The sequence below is a fragment of the Camelus bactrianus genome, chromosome 32, assembly GCF_048773025.1.
Source record: "Camelus bactrianus isolate YW-2024 breed Bactrian camel chromosome 32, ASM4877302v1, whole genome shotgun sequence".
In the NCBI taxonomy this organism is placed as follows: Eukaryota; Metazoa; Chordata; class Mammalia; order Artiodactyla; family Camelidae; genus Camelus; species Camelus bactrianus.
The window spans coordinates 15,188,687-15,202,651 of NC_133570.1; the positions used below are offsets into that span (position 1 = coordinate 15,188,687).

General features: G+C 48.3%; 1 protein-coding gene across 1 annotated transcript; it reads right to left on the bottom strand.

The window, feature by feature from the left end:
• Window positions 1-283: 283 nt before the first annotated feature.
• On the bottom strand, window positions 284-11,778 carry UNG (uracil DNA glycosylase). The gene is made up of 7 exons (XM_010963564.3): window positions 11,562-11,778; window positions 10,679-10,885; window positions 9,936-10,031; window positions 6,789-6,886; window positions 6,020-6,108; window positions 4,975-5,153; window positions 284-1,451 (listed from the first exon to the last, which is right to left on the bottom strand). Exons 1-7 carry the CDS (start codon window positions 11,688-11,690, stop codon window positions 1,311-1,313), a joined length of 939 nt encoding a protein of 312 aa, XP_010961866.1. The 5' UTR covers window positions 11,691-11,778; the 3' UTR covers window positions 284-1,310.
• Window positions 11,779-13,965: the final 2,187 nt, after the last annotated feature.

A 13,965-nucleotide genomic window follows, 5' to 3' on the forward strand; every position in this document is an offset into this window, starting at 1 on the left:
TCCTTTAGGGTCTCAGCAGACCCTGCCCTCCTCTAGCCACCTCCTACCCCACAGCGATTGGGGTGCGGTTTGGGGCCCAGTTCAGAGCACACCCACCCCTGCTCGCACCCCACTGGGGAACCGGGCCCAGGGCTCACGTATGCAGTGCAGGGGGGCCGAGGCGGGAGGAAGGGCGGTGCTGAGGAGGCCCTTCCGGCCCACAACGGTTGTCATTATGACTGAGGCCGCCCCGGCCCCTGAGCAGCCCGAGTTTGCCCCCGCCCAGAGGGACAAGGCACCAAAATAAACTTAAACAATCTTTTATTATCAAACTCACGCGGTTGGTCAGTCCTTTAACCCAGCTAATAGCAAAACAGCCTCTCTAACAGGATCTAGGGTGGAGAACACTTAAGATGGTCTCTTAAGAAAAATAAAAAATATATACACATATTTGCCTAAGTATTTTTTTAAAAAGCAAAATTCACCATGGTTGTTAAAAAAAAAAAATTCCAAAGTGGTTTCAGTCCCAAAACAAAAAGCCAACCCCCTGCCGCAGCACCGTCAGTCTATACTGCCTTGAAAACCTCAATTCAGGATGCACCTAGGGAAAAAATATTTCCTCTTAAAAAAAAAAAAAAACCCTTTCTCCTCCTTCCTCTTCAACTTTCACAGCTTATTCGTAGAATAACAACATAAACGAGACCCAGCTCACTTTCCCCAGCCTCCGCCTGTTGGTGAAGTTTCACACCACGGGCTGTTCCTTGGCAATGTTCACTTCAAGTGCAGTCAGGAAATTGAACCCTAATTTTCAGGAACTTGCAAAACATCCTGAGGCTTCCTGAGGGCGCCGTGAAAGATCACGGGGAAGGTGTACCTGACGAAGACTGGAACAGCAGGCTGGGCAGAGGGCCTTTCCAAATAAAGACACCTAACATCTTAAAACCTAGAGTCTAACCTACCAGCTAAGAACAAGTAGCAGCTGGCTCTACCAAAAAGGTGCTTGTCTCCCTGCTTTGACTGAAAGTAATACTGAAGGGGAGGCCAGTCCAGAGGATTTGACCCCTTCTCCCTTCTAAGAACTCTGATCCACAAATAGCGTATTCCAGCCAGAGGTCACAGGGGGATCGTTGCTGTTTCTGGCTGGATAAAGCTGCCACTCCGAGCAGCCTGGCTCAAGGCTGCTATCCGCTCACCGTGTTCCCTTGTGTGGGTGGGTGCTTAAGAATTATGACGGAAATTGTTTTTTCAATTCGACTTCGTAAAGGACAGGTACTTTTAACGCAGCTTCCAGAAAACGGCTCAGAGATCCTGAACCCCGCCAGAGATCAGGGTCACAGATCCTTCCAATTGATGGGCCCTTTGCCGGACTTCCGCAGCAGCTCGTTGGTTTTAGAGAAGTGTCTGCATCCAAAGAACCCTCTGTGCACTGAAAACGGGGAAGGGTGCGCGGTCTGCAGCACATGGTGCCGCTTCTGAAAGAGAAGGGTGGGGAAGAATGAAACCGTGGGGGCACTTTGGAGACTTGTCAAAAACGACTCCAGCTGGGGCACTTGACGACAGCTTCTGCCACTCCTCAGTGCTAGCTCTGAATTCTCCCGTTTTCTGAAGTGTCTGCGTGCGGCATCCACACAGGTCGGTGTGTTCACTCCTTTGCTGGCAGAGTCGCCACCTGTGCCAGGCTCCAAAGATGCAGAGGGCCTGTCTCTGCCTTCACCACGGCCCCTCAGTGGAACCTGTAAGTACCCAGGTCTTCTGACCCAGCAGTGCCCCTGCTAAGACAGCAGTTGCTAAGGGACAGCACGATGCGCAAATCTACACAAAGACGCGGGGACAAGAAGGTGCAGGGCAGCCCGGTTCACATCAGGTAAAACCGAACATAAATACAGTGTTATGCAGCTGAGTATAAATATTTCCCTAAGGTTCTGACAATGCAATACCACAGAGCTACTAGAAGAACAAGGTCAAGCTATGCATGCTGATACGGAAGACTTCTAAAATATATCAAGTGGGAAAAAAAACAAGGAAAAGTGGTAGTTGTGTTAAATAAAAAAATTTTTTGGCGGGGGGATAATACCCAAGATCTAAGACGCTATTTTATAGTAGCTCCTTTAGTGGAAACAGTGGCGTGGAAGGCATGTACTTTCATTTTGTACCTTTCTATGCTGTCTGAGTTGTCACACCACAAAAATGGAATACTTAAAAAAAAAGTTTAATGTCGACCGTACTTAACTGAGCAGGAATATTCTGGACCATTTTTGTTTTCTTCTCTATTCTTTTCTGCATTTAAGTAAAAATCCTCCAACAAGGAATTCAAATAGTTGTTTTTCAAGCCATCCCTGTCCTCAAGGAGCTAGGTCTAGGAGGGGCCAGGTGGCTTGGGTTCAAGTCCCGGCCCTGCCACGCAGGAGCTGTACAGGGGGAAGCCGCTGAACCTCCCTGAGCCGGACTTCACTTTTCACCTGCGGCCTGGCAGTAATGAGAAGAAAGGCTGGGCCGCGCGGACACCAGCATCACGGGAAGGAACGCAGGCCGGCTGGTCAGCACACGGTCCTGCACGCAGGACTGGCCCCTGAGAACGGGCCGGGAAGGGAAGGGAGATACCTCCCGGTGCGGGGACAGAGGCGGGATGTCTGAAGAAGGCAGGCAGGGGAGTGGGGCGCGGGGGACAAGTTCAGGTGGTTCAGGGGCCTGGAGTTCCCAGTAGATATAAGTTGAGCTGAGAGGCAGGCCAGGGCCACCCTGAGACCCCAGCTGTCAGCCCAGGTCAAGGCCGTCCAGGGAGAAGGCATGTGAATGCCCCAGGCAAGACGAAGATGGGGCTGGACCGAGGTGAAGTGGGACAGGTGGGGAGGGTCTGAGAGACAGCAGAGAGAGGAAAGGCTGTGAGTGACTGGTTGGAGGAAGGGGGAAGAGGGGTACAAGGCGGAGGAGGGGGAGGGGAGATCAGGAACCAAATGATTTCTGGTTGCACAACTGGGGAGATGGCGGTTTTTTTAACCACAGGTAGTCCAGAGGGGCAAGATTAGTCAGGGATGGATGAGGACAGGAGCATCTCACTTGGAAAATACTGCTTATGACGTGCTTCCAGGTCCCTAGGAAGGAGGCAGCTGAATACATGAACCTACTGCTCGGGAGACACCCCACGTTGGAGATGGGCGATGCGGTTTTAATGATCAAGCTACTTTAATGCCTGTTTACTTTCAAACCAAACCATGTTTAACAATAGTAAAGATTACACATATAATGAGAAAGAGCTCTGCTGACCGTAGACCTCCCCGAAGCACAGACTGGCAATTCCCCCCGTACAGTTCATTCCCTAGACATCAGATCTCAGCGGTGAGCTCATTCACACCAGACCGTATTCCTGCTGGTCCCCCTTCCCTAAAAGACAGACCCCCGAAAACACCTTGTTCATTCACACAGAACCTTTACGGAGAAAGGAGCTTTTTCATCTGACTTATATGCTTTTTGCTGTTTGCTTGTGTGTGAGTGAATCAGGACACTGGAAGGAAGGGGGAGGGTATAGCTCAAGTAGTGGAGCATATGCTTAGCATGCACAAGGTCTTGGGTTCAACTCCCAGTATCTCCTCTAAACATAAATAAGTTAACCTAATTACCTCCTCAAAAAAAAAAAAAAAAAAAAAAAAAAAAGACACTGGAAGGAGATGTCAGACACTAGAAACCAGCGCTAACCCAAGGCAAGGAAGACACTGAACAGATGGGGACTAGGATGGGAGATGTCTCACCATGTACCTTAATATTCTTTATTTTTTACTCATGTGACTCTCCTACCTTAAAAAAAAAAAAAAACTAAATTACAAAATAATGACAAAACTCCATTTAAAAGAAAATGGAGTAGACAACTGACCTGGGAGTAAAGTCTATACATAGACCTGCACTGGCTTGGCGGCCTGGACTCCTGACACCCTCCCCCCGTGGCCAGCATGGGGCGCAGGGCCGCAGGCCCGCCCAGGTGAGCAGGCTGCTAGGATCCCAGTCTGAAGCTCCAAGGCAGGCACCAACCTTGGCTCTGTCATTCTCTGCCACTTTGGGCAAGAGACCTCATCCCCTGGAGCCCTGGTACAAAGCAGGGTCAGTGTATCCCCACCCTCCCAGCCTTTGTGAGAAACCAGGTAAGAATCCAGGTGAAGACGGCCGGACTTGGCGAAGGGGAGGGGTTCAGCATGTTTGCACGTTTCTTACACCCCACAAACTACGGCCTCAGTTAACCCCTTTACTTCACTCACTGAACTTCACTCATTGAACTCATTCACTCTGATTTCTTCCCCCACCCCACCCTGTCAATGCCCAATTCGGTGTCTCCCAGCAGCCCAAGCAGAACGCTCCTGGCCACCTCCCTGCCTCCCTCTCAGGTCCCTCCTCCCCTCCACCAGCATCCCAGGCATATAGGCAGGCAATTCTGGAAACAGTAGAGAAGGATGGAGAAGGAACACAAGAAGGATGGAGAAGGGACAAGTTGGGGGAGGATGCGGGTAGGGCAGGGACTGAAGAACTGGGGTGGTGGTGTCGGGGGTCGGCAGGAAGAGCTCCAGTTTAATAATCATCACTGGTGGTGTTTTCATGGTGGGGTGGGGAAGCTAAATTTGTGATTCAGTGGAATTCTTCATGTCTTCTGTATACAGTCACACTTCTTGGAAACAAGAAACTTACCTCATTCTTCACTGACTGCATGTCCATTATGTGAATGGAACCTGGGGACCCTGTGTATCTTCCTAGGCAGACGGCAAGTTGATGCCAGGATTACTAACTGCATTTAATCAGAGGTTGGCCAGCTGCTTCCCTCATGAACAACTAATCATTTTGTCTGAGTTCTGTTCAATTTTCAATGGGAAACCTAATCCTAATGATCATAGTCTGATGGGAAAATGAGCTTCATGTTAAGACCTGAACCACATTAATGAGGATGCCTAGAATTCTCTAACCTGGCTTAACCTGTTTAAAAAAACAAAAACCAGAAAACAAAAAACCACATACCCGATCAATGGCACTGCCTTTCTTCTGGGCATAAGAGCCCCAGAGCAGGAAGACTAGGCCGCTGGAGTTCTGATTAAGCCAGGACACAACTGCATCGGTGAACTGCTCCCAACCTCTCTCCTTGTGAGAGTTGGCCTGGTGAGCCCGGACGGTGAGGACGGCATTGAGCAGGAGGACACCTGCCAAAACACAGATGGGAAATGGGTTAAGAGGAAGCAGAAGCAAGTCAGCCCAAACCCTGGACGATTGTTCAACATCTGATGCAACCACCCCTGTGATGCAGTCATGGGCCACTGTCTGAGATCAGGACCTGGACAGAGAGAGCATTGCCACACACCTGGCAGGTGCCTCTGGGCAAGATTCATTCTCGCCATTCTCACCTCTGCACTTTTCAATACCTTCTGCATTTGCAACAGCAAATGTGCATTACACCCGTCATCGGAAAGACCCACTTAAAAAAAATATATCCTAAGGGATAGGAAATAATCCCAGAAGAAAAAGAACATAAGGAGGCCAAGACGTTTCACTAAAGCAAAAATAGGACTGCAAGACACGGGGAGGGTATACCTTAGTGGTAGAGCACGTGCTTAGGGTGCGGAAGGAACTGGGTTCAATCCCCAGTACCTCCATTAAAAAAAAGAACTGCAAGAAAAGAGAGTAAATATTCTTTCCTTATCCTGATTATAGCTTGTTAAAAAAGAAAAAGTCTTTTTTAAAAACACAGATAGGTGTTAAACACACAACACAACCTGTATGACGAAACGAGAAAACTGAGGCCACCCTCTGAATGGTCAGAGTTGGGTTAAGTAAGTGGGCAAAAGGCAAAGATGAATGAAACCAGCTTTTCCCTTTCATGTTATAATTAAAACATGAAATAAAACACTGGCTGCTGGATAGAACCAAGATACATTTTTTGACTGACATAATTTATCCATTTTATTAGGGCTCTCTCGTCCTTCACGGGTATCTTTTACAAATATAAGCAAGCTGGACAGAAAAGACTGTTGAAACCCATCCAAAACCCACCTAGCAGGGGTTGGTTTACCTTGCTTGGCCCATCCAGATAAATCTCCGTGACCAGGATGAACGAAACCATCTATGTCAGCAGACAACTCTTTATAAATGTTTTCCAAACTGAAAGCAAGCCGGAAGGAAAAAACAAAAACAAAAACAAAAACAAAAAGAAAAACAAAAACAAAAACAAAAACAAAAACCACAGAATCTGAGGCACAATTCTCAAAAGTCCAGGCACCGACAGCACACATGTGAATTACATACAGCCTGCAAAGCCAGCCCCTGGAGGGGACCATGGGACAAACCACATTGACTCATGAGGAAACTGCCATTCCTTGTGACAGGTACACTGCCAGACACTTTTGCTTTGGTTTGTGCTTGGATTTAAGAGAACTTAAGAAAATCTAAGTAAATCAGCCCAGGAGTTATCACCCCCACCCCCAGTGATGGGTTTACAGTTTATATCTTTAATGTTTATTATATTTGTAATTCATAAAATCCTCCAAAGCAAGGGTTCTCAACCAGGGGTGACTCTGCCCCCCAAAGGACTTCTGGAAATGTCTGAAGACATCTTTCATTGTCACAGCTAGCACTGCTGGCATCTAGAGGCCAGGGTAGTGCTAACCATCCCATGATACCCAGGTCAGCCCCACACCATGGAGACCCAGCCCCAAACATCAGAAGTGCCAAGTCCAAGAAATCCTGCTCCAAGGGCTAGAGAAGTCCCATCAACAGGCGTATCTGGAACTTACAAAGCAAATGTCACAATGGGAGTCAAGCCATCTGAAAAGCAACCGTACCTGGGCGGGGGCGGAATGGGTCTTTGGACACTAAAGCAGAGGCCATGAGCTTGATTGGGTCCGTGATACGGATCCTGTCCCAGGATGACAACCTTCACCTGCGAATACAAGTTGGCAAGGATCAAATCCTGAAGCACAGGCAGCCTGAACGAATACCCGGCTGGCCAGTAACTCCTACAAAGGCACACTGGGGAAGAGAGCAGCACCCCCTCCTGACCCAACTAAGAATGCCCCCCAGAAGGGAGTACGTGATATGGCACCCTGACTTTACATCACCAAATTATCACTCCCTCAGGCACCTGCCCCACAGCCCCCCTTCTCTGACCCGGGCATTTGAAACAGGTCAGGGTCAACTTTGCTTTTTTTCCCTTCATCTTCCCAATTACAAAAGGCAATACCCCTTTGTCACGAGCACAACCATCCGGAAACAGCAAGTGGTTTACTCATCTCCTGGTCCTCCCTACCCAGCCCTGGCCCACACATTTGTCATCACCTATATAATCAGGGTCATTGTACTCGTTACCCTACAGTTTTGTGTTTTTCACATCACACATCGTGGGCATCCTTTCAGTCAGTGGAGCCCTCAATCGCTGACTGGCAGTCAGCCATTTCCCAGTTTTTTCCATCACAAAAAAATAATGCAGTCCACAACCTACCACGTGTATCTTTACCTACTGTTGCTTTTATGTCTATGGAATAGATTTGTAACAGTGGAGATGCTGGTCAAAGGCTAAGCGAGTTTTAAATTATCGTGAATATATACGCCAAATTGCTTTTCAATGAGTTAAAGAAATTAAAATTCCTCACCAGCAGCACACGAAGGTGCCTGTTCCCCTGCACAGGCAGACAGCGGAGATACTGTGGGTTTGGTTCCAGACCATCTCGTAAGCAAACATGGCAATAAAGCAAGTCACATGAATTTTTTGGTTTCCTAGTGCCCGCACTGTACAGTAGTCTATTGAGTGTGCAACTGCATTATGTCTAAAAAAGACACAAATCTTAATTTAAAAATGCTGTGTTGCTAAAAGATGCTAACCATCACCTGACAACACACGGTTGCCACAAACCCTCAATATGGAAAAAAACGCAGTGTCTGCGGGGTGCAATAAAACCAGGTCTGCCTGCATCCACTTAAAGGGATGGGACCGGAAGAGAATGAGGTCACTGTCACGGGCAGTGTTAAAACACAGCTGGGCCTTTTGATGTGGTGCTGATCCCTTCTTCATCCCCATGCTTCTGCTGTGTTCCTGCTTAGACTCTTCCACTATAGCTGACACACTTTATCCTTCAAAATCCAGTTTCAGACGTTCCCACAATCAGGCAGGTGTTGTGCGCCTCTCAGTTCCGACACTGATGTTCACACTGCCCCCAGCACGTTCCCCATCATGAAGCTACCTGTCCCGGCAGGGAAGCTCTCCGGTTCTGGTCCTGGATGAGGGCCTCGGGGGATCCAGGTGGTCCCAGACCCTCCAAATGCTCATCTGCAAAGAAGCCCCACTGGGCCATCGGATCCACAGGAATTCCAGGCTCTTCTGATTCTCCCATTTTTATGAACTTGACCATTGATATTCCAAACAGGACACAGTTCAAACAAGGAGCAAACTCCTACTGAATTTAATAGGATTTAGTTTTGTTTTGTTTTGTTTTTTTAACTTGATAAATAAGGAGCTGTGCTCAAAGTGCTCGCTTGAAAATGGAAATTGTGAAGGCTGCTGAGTGTTAGGTGAGGCAGCCTCATTATGCCATGTCACTCTTCTGATTTAATAGATCCTTATTACATCACAGGACTCTTGCCTTCGGCTTACCAAATCAGTAAGGGAAAAAGGACAATAACAGGATGGAACACCTCCAATGCAAGCAGATAGGAAAGGTTCAGAGGAAACCCACAACACAAAGGCAGTTGGGGACAGGCTTCAAGGAGGTGCTACAGACAGAACTAGTTGGTTTTCAAAATACAGATGAGGCAAGAGGGTTGCCACTCTGTCTGACTCCCAAGTAGAACGGGGAGTTGGGGTGAGGCTGGGAAGGAACGTGGCCACGTTCACACTCAGCTTTCATAGTTTGTACTGTGCGAAGCCACAGACAAGACTCTCAAGAGGAGTCTGATGTGACCAGAGCCACCAGTGAGCAGCCATGTGTAAAATAACCAAAAGGGATTTTTGTTTACGTTAAGGTAAGTCATTTTTTAATTTTAAACTGAAGTATAGTTGATTTACAATGTTGTGTTTGTTTCTGGGCTCAGCATAGCAATTCAAATATACATGTGTATGTTCCTTTTCAGATTCTTTTCCATTGTAGGTTATTACAAGGTAATGAATATAGTTCCCTGTGCTATATATACAGTAGGACCTTGTTGTTTATCTACTTTATAAATAGTAGTTTGTATCTGCAAATCCCAAACTCCTAATTTATCCCTCCCTCTCTTTGCCCCTTTGGTAACCATAAGTTTGTCTTCTACGTCTGTGTTTCTGTTTTTGTAAACAAGTTCATTTGTGCCATTTTTGTTTAGATTCCACATATAAGTGATATCATATGATATTTGTATTTCTCTGACTTACTTCACTTAGCATGATCATCTCTAGGTCTATCCATGTTGCTGCAAATGGCATTATTTCATTCTTTTTAATGGCTGAGTAGTATTTCATTGTGTATATAGACAAACTACAGCTTTACAAAGGGATTTGTTAACAGGAGATTTGTTCAGGCCAGAAGCCAAGAGCTTGACAGCATCAACTATAAAAGACGGTGTGGTCAGACAGCAAGAAAACTGAGCTCCAAGTCAAGGTGGGGTTGCCAACAACCAGCTGAAGAAGACTAAACTGCCTCATGCCTCGGATTCCTCACCGTCACAATAATACCTCACACTGGCCTGGGATCGGTTTCAGGATACAATAAAATACAAGAGGTAAGGGCATAAAGACACACAGTCTATGTACACACATTTCTTTTTTTGTGGCATAAACAGCACAAAAAGTTAAAGAGAGCACATAGAGGCTAAAATACAGCCTGCCAAATCTCAGGATTCCAGCATTTTATTTATTGCTGATTTATGAACAGTGGCCTTAGCTCCTGTGTCCCTAACTAAGAAACACCATTTCAGTCCTATTTCCCTCTGAGTCAAGAAATTCATCCACAATTTGTACTTACATCTCTTATGTCACACATTTGGGTCCATGTGAAGACTTGGTGCGCGGGTGGATAGACAGTGTGATGTTTTCTTTCTTCTGCAACAAATCCCATAAGCTGATTGAAAGATAAACTAGATTTAAACTCAAACTCTCACTGGAAAGCATAAGAATTCAATAAGAAAGCTTCTAATGCAAGCTATTCGAAGACCTATTACCGAGCTCTTTGCCATATTTTAGACCTAAATTCTGCGGAAAAACAACTTTGGGGTGGGTCGAAGTTGATTGGCCTCGCCGCTTTGGTTTCCTGTGGGTGCTAACCCCTCTCTTTTTTTAAAGGCCAGGTTTCATTCAGTCTGGTTTGTGGTTTCACTGGGCCACTCTTTCCTGGAGAGCAGACTAACTACACAGGTTAAAAGAAGCTAGAATATCATTTTATAGTCTTTTAAAAAACTTAAACTGTGCAGATTCAAAACACAACGGCTGAGGGAGGAGGGTATATAGCTCAAAAGGTAGAGCGTATGCTTAGCACGCACAAGGTCCTAGGTTCAATCTCTGGTACCTCCTCTAAAGATAAATAAAATAAATAACTCCTCCCCCCAAAAATTAAAAAAAACAAAAACAAAAAACCCCACTACCGATGTATTTTACTCTCAGCGTAAAAAGGACGTCGAAGGAGGGAAAATGGGAGTTCACGAAAGCAGTATCCCATTAGCTTGGGCGGCTGTATTAACAAGACAAAGTGCCCGCAGCCTCCACGTTTACCTTTATAAAATATGGTTTCCCGAACTCTCCGCTGAGGGGCTTCTTCCAGCTCTCACCAAAACCCACGGGCACATTGCGAGCTGCGAGTCTGAGCAGCGCGGCGGCCTTGTTCCTCTGGATGCGGACCAACTGCTCGGGGCTCAGCGGCGACGAGGGCGGCGTGCCGGGCTCCTCCTGCTCGGCCCGGGTCTTCTTGGCGGGGCTGGCCTGCAAGTGGTCCCAGCAGAGGCGAGTCACGAGCTGCAGCGGGCCTCTCCCAGGGGCCCGCAGCTTCCGCCCCCAAGCCAGCGGCCCAGGGAAGAGGACGCCCATTCCTGGGGTTTCTAGGCCCACTCGGCAGGTCCGCGTAAAACCGGACTCGGGGAATCCAGGGCTGACCCCAGTCCGGCACTAGCAGGCCGCTGCCCCAAATTCCGAGTTTGGGACCAAAACAGGGCAGGGAGAAGAGCTGTGAGCAAGACCCTGGCGTCTCCTGAGGGGTTGGCGGGGAGGGAAGCACAACACCCAGACGCCCCGCCCCGCAGGTCCCGCCACTAGCGTCCCCACGTGGTCTTTTCGCGGCAAAAACCCTCCCCCCGAGGACCCGCCCCCTCCTTCCCCTGATTGGAGAGCGCGCCCAGGAGCGCGGCCCCCTCGCCTCTGATTGGTGCCGTGGGCCCCGAGACTTGCCCCCATTGGCTGACCCCTCAGCATGGCCGCCAACAAGGCGTGCGGCGGCTGTTTTGAACACATGGAGGCCACAGGGTATTCAGTCAGCGGAAAATTCCTGCAAGCCCTCGGTCGCGCGGGGTCCGCCACGCGCCTCACTCGCCTCACCCTCACCCTCCTCGCTCTCCCCTCCCCCCAATCCCTGGCCCCACAAGCGGTCTCCTCCGCGCCTCACCGCCGCATCCCCGGTCTCAGCTACCGCCGCTACGCCGGTCCCCGGGTCGGCCGGCTCAGGGCTGCAGGCACGCCGCTTCCTAGCGGGGCTTGGGGAGAAGAAGGAGTAGAGCGTCTTCTGGCCGATCATCCCGGAGCCGAGGAGGGAGCGAACGCGCGCAGCCAGGAGACCCGCGAAGTTGGCGCCAGCCGCAGCAGTCAGCAATTGGCGCCAAGCGGCCCGCGCATGCTCCGACAGGGGGTCTGGGTTGGGGGGCGGTGAAGGACCTAGTGCGCATGTGCGGGAGGGGCTCCTGCGTGACCGCCCTGGGGCGTAGAGGGCCTTGAAACAGTCTTGGAGGGGGCAGGGTTCCTTAAGTCAGTTCACTAATTTATTTACTCTTTCATTCATTAGTCTCACCCATCATACCTCTGCCTGGCCCTTCCACCTCTCAGAAGTAAAAAGAAGATAAAACTACCCCCCCCCAGTGTTGTTGTGGGGCTGAAATTAGCGTTAAAATAGTATTTGTTTTGCTTTTAGAAACATCCAATTTTCACAACCTATGTTACTGTCGACTAACCAAGGCCAAGAGGCCTAACCTGTTAAGGTTTGGGGAAGACTTTAATAGAAGTCATGAAGGTTAAGCTCCAAACAGGTCATCCTGGGAAGGTCTCCACCCGACCCCCTAACAGACCCGGAATTCGTCTCTTTCCCTCCCAACCTCCCTCCCCACATCCAGACGATCAACAGGTCCTCTTGGTTCTATCTTCAAAAATATCTCCAAAATAAAGCCCGAATTCAAATGCTGCTCTCAGCCTCCTGGCTACAATCCTAGCGGGTCTCTTCTGAAGGAATAATCTTTTTTGAAATGTAAATTATACCTTAAAATCCACCAAATATGCTTAGAATAAAATCCCTGTTTCTTACCCTGCTGGCTAGGCTGCTTCCCCCTCTCACGAAAGCCCCACTACTGTGACATGACCGAGTCTGGGAGTCTGGCTCCCAGCAGATTCACGGGACACACCCAGCCTGTCACTTGTATGGTCTTTGCACCTTGCATGCGCTGTCTCCCTGCCTGGAAAACTTCAGGTCTCAGCTGGAAACCCTTCCTCTGCAGGGCCTTCTCCTCCTGCCTCACTTTCTAGCAGGATGCTCTATTCATACCTTCTGTACTATCTAAAATTACCTTATTTATTCTTTCCTTGTTTATTTCTGTGTCCATCTCCAAAATGTAACCTGGGTGAGGGCAGAGACTTTATCCTTGTCACTGTTCTCTTCCAGCACCTAGGTCAAGGAGCTTGATGTATTAGGAAAGATGCTCCTAATTTTAAATTATGTTTTTAAATAATAAAATAAAAGCCACTTTGAAAAACAGTTTGGCAGTTTGGTATAAAGTGAAAATACATTTACCATGTGCCCTGTGATACCACACCTATGTATTTACCTAAGTGAAATTAAAATCTATATTCACACAAGAGCTTGTACATGAATGGATATAGTGACTTTATTTGTATTTTCCCCAAACCGGAAACAACGCAAATCCCCGCCCCCTACCCCCACCCCACCCCCACCCCCGCCCCGCAGCCGCAAGTGAGTGAACAAACTGCAGGGCATGAGTACAATGGCCAATAAAAAGGAATAAACAACTGATGGGAACAACATGGATACATCTTGAAAGTGTTAGGCAGAGTGAAAGAAGCCAGACACAAAAGGATGTATATTGTCTCATTCCACTTATAAGAAATTACGGAAAAGGCAAAACTACAGGGACAGAAAACACAGCCGTGGTTGCCAGGGGCTGGGAAAGGGAAGGAGAGTTAGTATCTAGGAGGTTTGGGGGAGTTTTATGGGATGATGGAACTGTTCTGGATCTTGATTGTGATGGTGGTCACACAACTGTGTACCTTTGTCAAAATATGCAGGGCTATATGCTAAGAAGATTCAAAACAAAGCCCTGTGCCTCTGGGAGTTTTCGTTCCATCTGGGGAGAGAGCAAACAAAAATTGGTATTAATAGAAGCTGACATTTGTTTGGGGCATAGAAGCACTTCTCACACATCCTCCCATTTAATTCTGATGGTGCTCTCATGGCACAGATTTTGTAGTCTCCGTCGTACAGAAGAGGCAATGCAAGCCCAGAGAGGTTAAGTGACCTGCAGGAGCCACACAGCTCAAGTGGAGGAGACAGAAATGGAAGTTACAGGGTCTGGTTGCAGAATCTGTGTTCCTACCTGCGACAATATTCTGGTGGCCCAACTCCCTGTCAGGACAGCAAATTAATCCCCAGGGAGAGGGGACACCGAACAACAGCTCCCAAACCACCCGTGATCCTCCCTGGAGGCCGAACAAATAACGTTACACTGAAACACCGTGGTGCTTGCAACGCGCCAGAGGGTCAACAGGTGGCGCCCGGCGGCCGCCCGCCG

Coding starts and splice junctions, on each gene's coding strand:
- UNG (XM_010963564.3), bottom strand. CDS start 11,690: ATGATCGGCCAGAAGACGCTCTACTCCTTCTTCTCCCCAAGCCCCGCT. Junction 6,109..6,788: donor CCCATTCCGCCCCCGCCCAG/GTACGGTTGCTT, acceptor GCTTGCTTTCAG/TTTGGAAAACATTTATAAAG. Junction 5,154..6,019: donor ATCTGGATGGGCCAAGCAAG/GTAAACCAACCC, acceptor GTGTTTTGGCAG/GTGTCCTCCTGCTCAATGCC.